At 41.2% G+C, this 15,769-nt stretch overlaps 1 protein-coding gene across 4 annotated transcripts in view; it reads right to left on the reverse strand.

Moving 5' to 3' along the window:
- The window catches only part of ABHD11 (abhydrolase domain containing 11), a 149,895-nt gene that overhangs the window by 86,446 nt on the left and 47,680 nt on the right, over positions 1–15,769 (reverse strand). For all 4 annotated transcript variants that reach the window (XM_078679504.1, XM_078679507.1, XM_078679506.1 and 1 more), the window contains exon 3: positions 15,071–15,244. In XM_078679504.1, coding sequence (XP_078535630.1) covers positions 15,071–15,244 — 174 coding nt within the window. The remainder of the gene's footprint in view (positions 1–15,070; positions 15,245–15,769) is intronic.

The following is a 15,769-nucleotide window of genomic DNA, read 5'->3' on the forward strand; positions in this document are numbered from 1 at the left end:
AAAATAAAGATCTAAGTCAAAAGCTAGTAATTCCAGCTGATACTCGAGGAGACGATACAGAGTCCTTGGATTCAGCAGGTAACTTCTACTCTATGACTGATTTATCCCAAGCACTGGACTCTGATAACATAGATGAGATGTTACCGAATATTGAGTTACTGCAGGAGGGTGTGGGTCAAGATGATCTTAGCATTTCTGAAGGTTCAGATTCAGATCCAGAGGAGTCCCCGAATAGACAGGAGTGGGGGCGAGAGGAGGAGATCGAGAACTCTGATGCTAACTTTGACCCACAAAGAGTAAACAGACCTAACTCACCCCAAACACCTGTAATCTCTGGACCCCATAATTCTTCCGATGACTTGCCTGAAATAACATTGGAAGTCTTATATAGAGTAATGCTGCACCACAGAGAGGAGACTAAAACTGAAAATCTTCGAACCCAGGGAGCTGTAAAAAAGTTACAAAATAATCTCAGGAAAGTAATGAAAATCTCTAACGACACAGTTATAAGAGTTACGGAGACGGAGAGCAGGATATCACAAATGGAAGACTCTATGGTGCAACAGAAGGCACAGCTAGAATCAATGGTGGGCTTGAAAGAGGAGATTAATTGGAAACTGGTGGATTTGGAAAATAGAGCTCGCCGTAATAATCTCCGAGTCCTGGGCATACCGGAAGGGAAAGAAAATACAAATCCACGCCAATTCATGATAGATCTTTTCTCTGCTGCTTTCCCTGAGCTAAGTCAATGGAAATGGGAGACCGAAATTCAAAGGGCGCATAGATTTCCATTCCAAGTAAGGCGAGACACAGCCTCAGCTTTTAAACCAAGAGCGATCCTTATTTCACTGAATAATTTTCTTGCAAGAGAAGCTCTTTATGACTTAGCAAGACCTAATAAGAAGCGCAAGGTTCGAGATATTGAATTTTTTGTTCGACCGGACTATTGTCACACTACGGTACAGCTAAGATGGCAATTAAGACAATTGATTACAGCATTCCAGGCAAAAGGCGCCCAAGCATTTCTTCTAAACCCTGCCAAACTCAAAGTCATATACAAAGAACGAGCTAGCTTTTTCACCACCGAGGCAGCGGCCAAAGAATTCCTGATGACTCTCTGATAAGTTGTTGCTTATTCTGTTTTTCTGTTTTTTTTTTTTTTTTCTCGTTTGAGCAACGACTAAAAGTGTAAGGAAAAAGTAAATGATTATAGCAATGTACTAAGACAAAACTTGTTCAGAAATATTCAGATATATTTGAGCTAACTGTGGCTTTAATGATTATGAGTGAAGTATAAGTAATCATGAGCCGAGCCGCACGATGAGATTCACTTAGTGCTCATCACATCATCAATACGAGGGACACTATGTCCCTTTGCCCTGATAGCACTGAGGGGTGGGGGGGGGGTGGGGGAGGCTCAGTGTGAGCCCAGAGAGGGGTGTGGGATGGGTGAGGGAAAAAAATGAAGTTGCAAGTAAAAACAGATTGTATATTATTACTTTGATATTTGTAGGTACACTGTTGGATAGGTGGCTTGTGACAGAGAAGGAAATGAAATCTTTTTTTTCACTTAAGATGATGTTATCGCTGTATAAAAAATCTTATAAATGGGAAAGTTACGAGTGTGTTCTTGGAACATTTGTGGTTTAAATAATAAGAAGAAGAGGGGAATAGCGGCACAAATTTTACAATCTATGAAAAACGACATAGTATGCATTCAAGAATCACATATAACATGGAATGACAGACATTTATATAAAGACCTAGGTATGCAGGTAGCGGTATGTACATCTCAAGGATCAACGACAAAAGGTGTTGCTATCCTATTTAAGAGGGGGTTAGGCATATTAACTCGACATAAAGCGGACAAATATGGCAGATGGGCAATAGCAGAGTTTAAAATCAATGATGCATTATGGACCATATGTGCTGTGTATGCTCCAAACGTGGATGATCCAGGTATTCTGGACAGTCTAAATCTCGAACTCTCTAACTGGTCCTCATCATTAATAATGTGTGGCGACTTAAATATTCATTTAGATGTGAGTAAAGAGATATCTGATATATCTTGTTACCAGGGCGTTAAGAAAAAATTATTCATGTCACTACGGTCAATGGTATTAGAGCATGGTTTGGTTGATGTAGCTTATGAAAAAAAATCTATACTTCCCATGTATACATTCTTCTCCCATCCTCATAAAAAATCGGTCCGCTTGGACTATTTTTTCCTTAAAAAATCATTTATTCATGATACAAGCTTTGAATTATTTCCACGCATAATATCTGACCATAATCCAATAGTGATCGAAATTAAAACTGATGAAATAACCACTCAACTGAGATCCTGGACTTTTGATCGTAAACTTCTACATGATTCTGAATATATAAATACATTGGCTTTATGGATGAAAGAATTTTTTGATATTAATAAAGGTACTGCGTCAATACAGATTGTCTGGGATACGTTCAAATCAGGGATAAGGGGAGAGACTCTGTCATATACAATAAAAAAACAGAAAATTATGCGTGAAAAGAATGAGAAGGTTCTTCAAAGAATATTATTTTGGGAGAAGGAATTAGTTACAGCAATAATACATCAACGACCAATTGTAGACATAGAAACAAGGCTGGCAATTAGTAAATCTATTGCTTACGAACTCTTTGCAGAAAAATCAGCAAAACTGATGGCAAGCTATAGAACTCAGATATATGAGATAGGAGAAAACACTGGGAAAATCTTGGCAAAAAGAATCAGGCAAAAAGAAGTATTTAATGCCATCAATACAATTCAGGATGAAACAGGGCAAGTGTATAATAAACAAGAGGAAATCCTAGAAGTTTTTCGTAAGTTTTATCGTAAATTATATACACAAGAGGATGATAATTATTCATCTGATATATGTCTGAACTTTGCCATGGGAAATCTTCTCCCGATCCTTACTCACGATCAAAAATTAGTCTTAGATGCCGTTATCACATGGGAGGAAATCGAGAACGCCATAAACTCATTAGCAATGGGCAAAGCTACTGGTCCGGATCTTATTCCGTTAGAATTTTATAGGTCCTTTAGAAAACATATAAAAAATGAGATGTTGGCTATGTTCTTAGAGGCACAGAAAGGCTTATCTCCAGCATCTTGGGCTGAATCAATAATCATGACATTTTTAAAAAAAGATAAAGATCCATGCAATCCAGCCTCCTATAGGCCAATATCGTTGATCAATTCTGACAGCAAAGTCTATTTAAAAATACTGGCCACAAGACTGTCAAGAATTATTCCAACAATTGTATCTCGGTGGCAACATGGTTTTATACCCAATAGAGATACGGCGGATCACGTACGTAGGATTATAGCAATGATGGATTGGGCAGAAGCTTCTAATACAACAATAGGAATTACTCTGCTCGATGCTGAAAAAGCATTTGATAGAGTAGCATGGCCCTATCTCTGGGATGTCTTATCTATGAAAGGGTTTGGCCCAGGAATAATAAATGCATTTAAGGCATTATATAAAAACCCAGTCTCAGCAATAAAAATAGGACTTAATAAATCTGCATTATTTTCTATCCAAAGAGGAACACGCCAAGGGTGTCCATCCTCTCCTCTTCTCTTTGCTATATATATAGATATCTTTCTTAATCAGCTTAATAGGGATGAAAGCATAGTTCCATTACAGTTAGGAGGTACGACATATAGACCCCTTGCCTATGCTGACGATTTGGTAGTAGTCACTAAAGACATTGAAAGAACGTTTCGGAGGATTGAAGAACTAGCAGGTATATTTGGATCTTTCTCTGGGTATAAATTAAATCTGTCTAAAACGCAAATTGTGTTTATAGGATCAAATCCACCTCCTATTATAAATATAGTTTCGGAAGCAGTCTACTTAGGGATTAGATTAACTACACCTATCTCACAGATACCTAGTATTAACTATACTCCAATTCTAAAAAAGGTTAACACGACTCTGGAAAGAATAAATCATTTACATTTATCTCTTCATGGTAGAAACAACGTTTTAAAGATGCTTATATTGCCTAAATTTCTTTACCTATTTAGAACAATACCCCTGGAATTTCCTTTAAACTTTTTCCAAAAAATTGAAAGAACTGCAATAAGATTTTTATGGGGCTATAAAGGTATTAGAAGAGCATATAAGAAGCTGATTATACCGAAAGATAGGGGGGGTGGGCCGCACCACACTTTTTATTTTATTATTTAGCAGCCGCACTCCAATATATGTTTCCCTTAATCGTAGGTAAAAAGATCCCCATTAATTGGACACATTATCCAAATATTTATGAAATGGTAATAGGTACTGATGCAAATTATCATTTGTTAAAATTCATAGAGCCAAGCTACTATAAAAAAACAAAATTTAAGATAGTGGCTGCAGCATATAAAGCCTGGAGAATTATTAAAAAACTGGTGGGAATTAGGAAAATCACTAGATATACGCCTCTAAACTCAAGCCAATCCTTTCCCACAATATTTAGGGACCAGGTGATGAAAAATTGGAATGATAAGGGGATTACCTTTCTCTCTGATTTGTATATTAATAATTCGGAAATATTACTTTCTTTTGATGAATTACAAAGTAACTTTAATATTCCTTCAAAGGATTATTTCAAATTTCTACAGATTAACAGCTACCTACATTCATCCTCCAACATAGAAAGACTGGATTTAAGCCCAATTCTACTTTTAGATAATTTAAATAATAAAAGAAGGATTGGGTTCTATTATAACACCTTAATGACTTATCTTGTGGATGACTTTAATAATCTGAGGGATAAATGGGAAGAGAAATTAGGTACAAAGGATGTATTTCTGGAAGAATCAATTAAAATGGCTTCCTCTATTTTATTTTCTGGGCGTAATCGTACTCAACATTATATGATTTTGTGTGATTTATACTATACACCGGCAAAAGTTTTGAAATGGGGGAGTATTACTGGAATTAAATGTAATCGGTGTAATTTAAGAGGGGCCGATACGTTACATATGTTTTATTCGTGTGTAAAATTAGACGGATTAATCTGTGATGTTAAGAAATTTATTGAATACATTCTTGGTAAAAATATAGCCATATCGCCTGAACTTATATTGTTCGGTGTTTCCAAAGATTCAAAAGATATTGATCAAAATAATCTATTATTTATTATGATGGCTGAATTTCGCGCATGTATATCTCAGGATTGGATCAGTCCAGAATCACCATCTTTTTCCGCATGGAGGGGTCGTCTCTTAGCTAGATATAAGCTTGAATCAGCAATATATGCCACCAAGGGGAAAAAAAGGAAACAACTTGGGTTAAAAATCTGGTCACCAATTCAGAAATGGACTGAGGAAGTAATGATATAGCGAATTTTATATATTGTGTACTTATGTATGTTCCAGTTCTTCTTTATTTTGTATTGGATTGTATTATGTTCCTTTTCTCTATACATTGTATAATTTCTAGTCGAATCTCTTTTCAAGAAGGAATTATGTCATAATCTGTGTAAACTTGCAACGCAAATATCAATAAAAAAAAAACCAAAAAAAAAAAACCAATGGTGCTTGGACCTGGGTAGTCAATAGTATATAGAAAAGGGTCCCAGTTGATACCACATCAAAGACACAAATTCATAATTCATAAACTGAACACTAATAAAAACTTCATGAGAATTGACTTTGAGGAATGCTATTTAATACACATCTCCTCATTTGAAAATGAATTACCATTTCTTCACAACAAAACATTTCAAATCATTTCAAAGCATTTGGTAATAAGCCCAAGACAGGGAGACGTGGAAGGAAGGGAGGGTGAAAAGGGGAAAGTAGTGTGACAGATTCAATTAATCATAGAAGAATTACAGATTATGCGGTCTCATACATATTCAACATTGAGTTCCACATTAGACATGTGTATATTGTCATATACTTATTTATATCCTAAAAGAATCCTATCCTATTTACAGCTTGCACAGTCACAAATAATCCGTTGCTACCAGGTAGGAATAGACAAAGGTGTGTCGACGTTTCGACCCCAGTTGGGTAGGCAACGCTATTGCCCTACAGCGGGGTCTTCCTCAGGACAGGCAGTGGCGGGGTGTAGGGGTAGTGTAGAAGGGCACATGAAGCACGATGATTCACGTGGCTCCGTCTGATAACGGTGTTGTTGGGCCGAGGGCTCCTGATACCGAGAGAGCGTAAACCTATTCACGCTGAAAAATCTTTTTGGGTCTTTTCAACAGACTTTTACTGCCTTACAAAGAGCGATGACCGCTTCCCTTGCTGCACAGGGTTTACTTCCACGGGAGTCCCGCAAATACTTTGAAATGATTTGAAATGTTTTGTTGTGAAGAAATGGTAATTCATTTTCAAATGAGGAGATGTGTATTAAATAGCATTCCTCAAAGTCAATTCTCATGAAGTTTTTATTAGTGTTCAGTTTATGAATTATGAATTTGTGTCTTTGATGTGGTATCAACTGGGGCCCTTTTCTATATACTACTGGTAACAAGGGCTTTCCGCCACTGGTAACCAAGGGCTCTCCGCCACTAGTAAAAGCGGCTCTCCGCCACTGGTTACAAGGGTTCCCCGCCACTAGTAAGAAGGGCTCTCCGCCACTGGTAAAAAGGGTTCTCTGCCATTGGTAACAAGGGTTCTCCACCACTGGTAACAACGGCTCTCTGCCATTGGTAACACGGGCTCTCCGTCATTGATAACAAGGGCTCTCAGCCACTGGTAACTAGGGGTCTCAGCCACTGGTAACCAGTGCTCTCCGCCATTGGTAACAAGGGCTCTCCGTCATTGGTAATCTAGGTAGACACATGATCTGAACATCGAGAGAGACTACCAGACCACTACTTTTAGCGTCTTTGAATAACCCCAAATAGGGAAACGGTTTCTCATGAGCCCATTCAAATTCCCATGAACCGAGCAGCATACTGGCAGGGTTTTATCTAACTGCAAAGGGCACTCTAGCTGGAGATCCACGGCCAAGGGCAATCATTACTATCTTCCCCAGCACTAAGATTTCAGCATTCACAGGCTTTCCAAAGAACCCACCTAACCAGCCATGTTCTATAAAAAGATTTAAAAGTACATGCAGCATGAATGAAAATGACCCCCACCCCCTTTTAAAGATAAAGCAAATAGAAGCCAAGGTGTCAGTTGCTCCTTCATAATTCTGACAGCCTCTAGGGCATAGCTCTAAAACTAATAACCCTGCTTCCATCTTGCAGGCTCCATTTGGAGGACGGGGTTGGCTTGTGAATTAAATCATTAAATTCATGAACAACTGGTGTTACAAATAAGTAACTTTTTTTCTCCATCTTGGGATCGCCACTAATGTTCATAAATATATTTAAGCACTCTAAAGTACAGGTATTAGTGCTTCAAAATGTATTTTCGTTCGTTTTCCAAATTGAGCAGAAACTTGTTTACAGCACGTAAAGTAAAGAACCCTTGGCTTCTCACACTTGTGGAAAGCAATGGTGCCCTGTAACAATCATTTAGTGATGTACGGAAACAAGGGGACTTAGATTAATCAGTTAAAGACTCTTCAGAAGAAGTGTCATAGATCCTGTACATTTAGACTGTTTCTGCATGTTCCATTGCCTTTCTTATTTAGAACACTTTCCCACTGACAATGACAAAAAAGGTACCATGTTACAGATGAGCATAGAAAAGGGAAGCCAACTCAAAATGAAGCAGACATGTAGGAAGGTAAAGGAGAAACTTCTAATAAAGAACTAACAAAAGCACAATGCTAGAGGGATTAATCTCAACAATAAATGGTGAGACTTTAAGAGTCTGCAGGCCACTGCCACTCGGTTGTTCCCCCTACCCTTATCTCATAACACTGGCTTCAGTTGACAAACAAAGTGACCTCAATTTACAATGCATAGCACTTCAAGCTTTTACTCGCAAAGAACAATCGCAATGGACCGCACACCGCTAGCCCCTCCTCCGTATCGCCCCTCGGGAATCTGGTACATGGAGTTCTTGAGTGGTTCACCCAGGTGGGTGCAAGTAGGTACTTGTTGGACTGATGATCTCTAGACCCGATACATGTCCCGGGTTTTTGGATATCGCCCGAGACATGGCTCGGGTTTCGGGATAACTTCCCTCATCAGTAGAGAAAATAGTTAGGGGTGGAAGAGAAGGCCGCCAAACAACCGTCAAAGGCCTCGATGCCCGAACCGGCACGCAGGTGCGTCGCGTCCAGGAGCCCGTCGGCTCAAAGCTCAAGGGAGCCAATTTGTAGAACAATCGCAATGGACCGCACACCGCTAGCCCCTCCTCCGTATCGCCCCTCGGGAATCTGGTACATGGAGTTCTTGAGTGGTTCACCCAGGTGGGTGCAAGTAGGTACTTGTTGGACTGATGATCTCTAGACCCGATACATGTCCCGGGTTTTTGGATATCGCCCGAGACATGGCTCGGGTTTCGGGATAACTTCCCTCATCAGTAGAGAAAATAGTTAGGGGTGGAAGAGAAGGCCGCCAAACAACCGTCAAAGGCCTCGATGCCCGAACCGGCACGCAGGTGCGTCGTCCAGGAGCCCGTCGGCTCAAAGCTCAAGGGAGCCAATTTGTAGAACAATCGCAATGGACCGCACACCGCTAGCCCCTCCTCCGTATCGCCCCTCGGGAATCTGGTACATGGAGTTCTTGAGTGGTTCACCCAGGTGGGTGCAAGTAGGTACTTGTTGGACTGATGATCTCTAGACCCGATACATGTCCCGGGTTTTTGGATATCGCCCGAGACATGGCTCGGGTTTCGGGATAACTTTCCTCATCAGTAGAGAAAATAGTTAGGGGTGGAAGAGAAGGCCGCCAAACAACCGTCAAAGACCTCGATGCCCGAACCGGCACGCAGGTGCGTCGTCCAGGAGCCCGTCGGCTCAAAGCTCAAGGGAGCCAATTTGTAGAACAATCGCAATGGACCGCACACCGCTAGCCCCTCCTCCGTATCGCCCCTCGGGAATCTGGTACATGGAGTTCTTGAGTGGTTCACCCAGGTGGGTGCAAGTAGGTATTTGTTGGACTGATGATCTCTAGACCCGATACATGTCCCGGGTTTTTGGATATCGCCCGAGACATGGCTCGGGTTTCGGGTATAACTTCCCTCATCAGTAGAGAAAATAGTTAGGGGTGGAAGAGAAGGCCGCCAAACAACCGTCTACTATAATACTAGTTATACAGGCTCCCTCGAGCCGGTGGAGGTGACGACCTCGAGGTTACGCACCTGCGCGCCACGAGAGGTATCTGGACCTAAGAACATTTTTGGCAGCCTACGCAGCAACCCTTTACACACGCCTATTCCCTGCTGATGAGAGGTAACAACCTCGAAACACGTGTCCAGGGATGGCCAGCACAACAGTGATTATACTCAAGATTCAAGACTCTGGTAGAAGCGCACCCGCCGATACTGACTTCATCGACCATCATGCTCCGGGGTAACACGCTGATAGGACGAGCAGTGTGCGACCTCTTTCGTGAATACTAGTTATACAGGCTCCCTCGAGCCGGTGGAGGTGACGACCTCGAGGTTACGCACCTGCGCGCCACGAGAGGTATCTGGACCTAAGAACATTTTTGGCAGCCTACGCAGCAACCCTTTACACACGCCTATTCCCTGCTGATGAGAGGTAACAACCTCGAAACACGTGTCCAGGGATGGCCAGCACAACAGTGATTATACTCAAGATTCAAGACTCTGGTAGAAGCGCACCCGCCGATACTGACTTCATCGACCATCATGCTCCGGGGTAACACGCTGATAGGACGAGCAGTGTGCGACCTCTTTCGTGAATAAAATTTTACTCGCAAAGGACCTAAGTTTACTAGAGACAAGCCAGTCCCTCACATTCCACTCTGGATTCCCCAATCATATGTTACCAGTCATCTGTTGCTCGATTATGGCATATTGCCTAAACAAATATGAACAGGAGGAAAATACTTTTGAGTTCAGGGCTCCCAATTGTAGCAGGCTCTCCTATGCAATCTGAAAGCCTTTGAAAATAAAACCGTGTTCAGGAGAAAACCAATGATCTTAATTTTCCCCAAAGTCTAGGGGCCTGACTAGGAGTTTGGCGGTCCGCTGGACTGCCAAAACCACAGTAGCAGTGCAGCAACTGCCTCACCGGCGGTTCAACCGCGTAGTATTATGGCTTTGGTTGTCGGATCACCATAGGACAACTGCTACCACCAGGCGGTCATGTAGTGGTCTGATGCCACAATATGCTGTGTGTGCAGTTTGCTGCACCGCCGAGCATATTCGGAGTTTCCTCACTACCCTCCTTTTCATAGCGGTGAGCCTGCCATGAAAAAGGTGGTGGTGAGTAAACTATGGGGGCCCTACAGGACCTCCTGGTGCCTCGGTTTGCATGCAGGGGGCACATGGAGTGACCCCCATCTTTTTGCACCACTAGTTCATGCTCGCTGGTACAAGCTGTGGCAGTCTCTCAGCGCTATCTTTCTAAAGGTTCTTCTATGAGCATTTGAAAGGAAGCGCCATGGGCCAGCCGACAATGGACCACCCACCCAGATTACAACTTGTAATCCGGCAGGCAGTTTTTGGTGGAGTTTGGCAGTGTGAGGGGCAGTGAGGTGGCGTGATGCCCCGCTTCCACACTGCCAAACTCATAATCAGGCCATAAGTGTTCCTTTAGCATACAATAGCGATTGTGTACCAACTGCAAAAAGGGCCAACAGGCAGACCTGCACTTTACAAATCCTATACCATATTATCATAACATAACATAAAGCTTATATGTCACAAATTCTACTTACTACAGTGTAGTTAATCAGAAATGATACCTCACATGATTATTAATATATATTAAATGTATGTATGGAGACAAACCAATCTCATTTAATTTTATTGTGGGGAGAATATGCACATCTGATGTTAAAATTTTCTTGGGCAACACTTTTTTAAGCACTTCCAAACTTGGCAAGATGACAAAGAGAATTTAAGAAGCGTTCAGCACAACCGATTTCCGACGTTTCTTTGCTGATATTTGATGAGGAACAGTATACTTGTTTGGTATAAGGAGACACAATTAGTATTCATTTGTTTTGCAAAGTACTGAACATGTAGCCCTGTACCTACAATGGAGAAGAAGAAAAGCCAGAGTTTGAGGGGCCATAGGAAGAAAAATTTAAGATCCGACCAAAAACATGGTGTAACATCTCTAGTCACTTTTCCTCTAGCATTGCTACTGTTGACCACTGAGGTCAGCAGAATGCATCTCTGAAGAGTTAATCCTTCAGGCATTTTCTGATTAGGTGGTGATTCAGCTGTGCTCTCAGCCTGGAATCTGAGGTATTCCAAAATGTGGATCCCTTGACAACTAGGTAACTGCCTCCAACACTTTTTGCATGATTTATGTTGAATGAGATGTAGATTTTCGACCAAAGGTTCTTGGATGAAATGTAAAGTGGAGAATAGACTTTATTCTAGAAGACCTTGTGGGTAGCGAGGAGGATGTTTAACTTAATCCTGGATTACAAAGTGAGCCAGTGGAGCACTTTCAAAGCCAATTTCATATCATTTAATTTCCAGAGGGAGAAACAGAGTTTGGCATCCACCTGTTTTAGTCTTTGTATTCAGCCTCTAAGTTTCTTGGTGAGCGCACTGGAAAAAACATGGCAGCGGTCTGGTCCTTGTATTGCTGGGGCTTGATCAGTTCCAGATGATGGTGGTATGTATGATGAATGTCAGGATCTTGCTGAGCAAGGCCAGTTTTACGTTTAAACAACTAACTAGAGGATTAAATGGGGCGAATGAGAGCTCTACTTAGAAGATTATTTATAGGTTTCTTTACTTTCTATGTAAAGTTATGAGCTTCCAACTGCTATGCATTAGAAATACAACAGGTTATCAGGAGACTATTAGTTAATAATGCTCACATGGCACATGCTAGAAATGTATTTATAAAGGGTAAATCTATAATCTCAAACACCCCAGAAGAAATATTGTGTTGCCATGCATAAAAGCCAAATAAAATGAGGAAGAATGAAATAAAAAGGTAAAAACCATGGAAGAAATGCCTGTTAATCTCTTTCTGTTTTGCAATAGTGCCTTTTCTGTAGATGAAAATGACTGTTATCCGCACAAGAATCTCCTCATTCATGCAACAAACAACTTGAGGGGAACGAGCAGCATGTACTCCAAAACGGCAAAAGAATACTTTCTGCATCAGAGTTACTTGGTGGAAAATAAGCAAATTGGGAAATAAAACTGCTGAAAGAAACAAAAATGCTGCTCTTTCCAGACGTAGGCACTCAATTAGTACTTGGTGGACAGGGTTTGTAGCGTAATGGCGAAAACTTACACTCACAGCCTTGTGTGCAGTCCCTATTTAGAGCAAATTTTCTGAGATATGTATTTTTCCATTTGGATCCCCCAGGAAAAGCATAGTGGTCCAGAATAGGAAAATTAAAAAATGACACCCCACGCTTTGAGGAAATATTCACAGGGTATATGGGTCATTATTTTGTTTTGTTTTACGAAAATTCCCACTTTGGGAGTTTGTTTCTGTAAAACAAAATCTGCTGAGCAGATACATGAAACATGGTACCACTTAGCAAATTGGCAGTGCTACCAGAGGAGCTGAGGCAGTCTTCTGAAGGCATAGAGATCTACACAAGGTAGATAGACTACCACCCACCACTGTGGTGGCAGTAGTCTGCCAGGACCGAGGAGATTATTACCTTCTTTTCCTTTGCTAACAGCAGGCCTCCCGCCACATTCCATAAACCTCATAACTTTCTTATGATAACAGTATGGTGAATAAACTAGGATAACATACCAGCAGCTTTGCTGTCTATAGACCTGCTAATTAAGTATTGTCCTTCTGCACCAGTTTAATAGTACTCTATTTACCACTCTCATTAGAACATATGGTTGAGGTGAGCTGCTAAGATGCAACCTTGAGACCCCCTTGTTACAACATGTATCAACAGTGAATGCCTAACTTACTAATCCATCTTCTCAAACAGACGCAAATCATGAATAAGAAAAATATCATACTCTAAAAGACTACATGTCATACAAAAATAATGTTGAAACAGGCCAGAAGCAAGCGTACTGGATCTTTATTCCATTAAGCAGAAAAATTACCAGGGCACTAACAGACATTGTACCGGGGTGGGCGAGCTACTGAAAGCTCATGCCAAGCTCAAGTCAGAAGCCTGGGACTGGCCCAGCTCGAGGTCCTCTTGGAACTCTCAAGCCCAAAACAAGCTGTGCTATCCCAGGAGGCAAAGTGGCTTACTGGATACAGCTGCCGACCATGAGACATGGGGAACCAGGTTTGAATCCCGTCCTCGACTCAGCTGGAAAAAGGTGTAGCATAGTGTGTGTCTGTTGTGAGGCACTCTTATGTTCTTGTGCAAGGTTCTTACTATGTAAAACTGCCCAAAATAAAATGTGGATTCTGCTTGTGATCCACACTCTAATCGTATCCTCCAAAGATCAAGGACGAAGCATTAACCGCTGATGTCAGAAAGGGATGCCATCTAATAGCTGAACACCAGTGTGGAAATGGAAAATCTGGGATCAACCCAGCTTAGCATACCTGCTTGACCAAATTGTGCGATCCTACAAAAAGACTTTTTCATGGAGCCTCCTTTATGGTCATTATCACATACAAGAGTTACTTCAAATAAGTGAGTTCAGCATGTGCGCTGTACAAAAAATCTATTGAGATTGATTTCATGGACTATAATATTGCTTCATCTATAATACGAATGTAGTTCACATATGAGGTACACATGACAACTCACTTGCCACTTAGTTCACTAATAGCGCTGTCATCAGGGCGGAGCAAGGAATGTTTCCCAGTACGTGTTTAACAACTCCCCGTTAATGAACAGCTCTCAAATCAGTGATATAATCTTATGTACTAAGGTGAAACGTTTCTGTGTGTCAAAGAAATGTACTTTATTGAAATTTGAAGACACCTTATCATATTGTAACATGATGTTTGTTGCATGATTTATATGCCAATAGTTCGAAGGCTCAGCTTGTGCATGGGCTCTGAGAGCCAGAAACTACTCTTGGTACGGCTCTCCCTTTTAATTTGTTGGCTTACCCATCTCTACATTGCGCTTCATATGGTAGTTTGGGAGCTCCTTGTCTAAAATAAAAATTCAAGTTTTCCTCTATGTGAGACTGTATGCCTAAGGAAATGCCTATTGTGCTATCTTCTTTAAACAAGAGGGTGAAAAATACGAGATGTGAGTGATATTACTGGTTCTTCGAAGACATTTTTGTTTTTGTTTTTCAGTGTTTTATATGGATTTCTAATGGCATTTATTGAAATATGAACAATAAAAGGGAAAAATGCCTTTATATAATTAATAATTCGTAGTTTTTATGTACCTGAACCTGTACAAAAGCGGTAATGTAACATCGTGAAACATCACTGAGCAGTACAAACTAAACAAAGGGAAAGTGGCAAAAAGACACCAAACAGGATAAAAATCACATATAAGTATCGAAATTACAAGTGCAACAGCTCCATTTATATTGGTGGCGCTTAGCAAATAGCTTCATGTCACTTGAAGGATCATTTGTTAAGAAGGATGAGCTCCAGCATCCACCAGCCTGCTAAGGAATATGTGAAAGTTGGATCCAAACACACTCCTTACATATTATAGGCTTAAACTGTCACACTGTGGAGACTCGGTGATTGCCGGAGCCACAAGGCCTTCATTTCTTGAATGTGGGTGGTCTAAAAAGGCTGATTTTGACCTTCGGATCTAAACTGCTCAATTTGAATGCAGTTTGGAAACTTGTTTTCACACCTTAACAAGGATTAAAAATACATAGTTCAACTGTGTTTATCATGGATACGAGCACAGCTTCACAGCAAAAGGTTAAAGACACATAGGGATCAAAAATAACCCCTGGGTGTCCAACACACCTAATTTGGAGGAAACCACATCACCTACCTTGCTGCGATCTTTTGGGTTTCACTCCGAACTCTATTAACCGCCACTAATTAACATCGCAAACCACTTTAACTACCAACAAATTAAATGGTTCGGTGAGCGAGATACCTACCCACTGCAGTGCCATGGCCATGGCAGTCTTGCCACCCATGCTGTGACCGATCAGGATGCAGCGCTTGATATGTAGCAGTTCCAGTAGCCTATGGACATCAGCACTCATTGCTTCGTAAGTCATAGTGGCACAGTGTGGGCTACTGCCATGGTTTCGGGCATCCAGTGTCAGTACCTAGCTGGGCCAGAAAGAGGACTAAGTAAAGAAAAACACAACATGTATACAACATCAGAATAAAAAAGGCAACAATCCTAAAGTGAGTACTCGGTATGAGCTGTATCTGCACATGCATTCAACAATGTGTAACATATGGCACAAATATCAGGGGTGAGTAGAAGCTGTGAACTTCACCCGCCGTAATACCAGCCCTTACTGCACCTGTCAGCACTGCACCACCACTTTCATCACTTGGCAAGATTATTTCTCCCTAGACTCTTCAAACCATAAAGTGCTACGTTATGCAACTATGAAAAACAGTTCTCCTTTAGCACCAGAGATGCAAGAGTGGCGACCTTTCCTCTTAGATAAAAGTGGACCAGCTCTTCATTAGCAAAAGACAGTTGGTCCAAAAGCTCCACTAGATTTCAATAATTGAGCACCAGATTAAGTGTTCACTTCACTGGAGATGAATATACCTATGCAGTGACAGCCATTGTATGGCTTGCCTTTCTGCAAATACCATTCACTCAGGCAAGATCA

Source organism: Lissotriton helveticus, chromosome 3_1 (assembly GCF_964261635.1).
Source record: "Lissotriton helveticus chromosome 3_1, aLisHel1.1, whole genome shotgun sequence".
Lineage (NCBI taxonomy): Eukaryota > Metazoa > Chordata > Amphibia > Caudata > Salamandridae > Lissotriton > Lissotriton helveticus.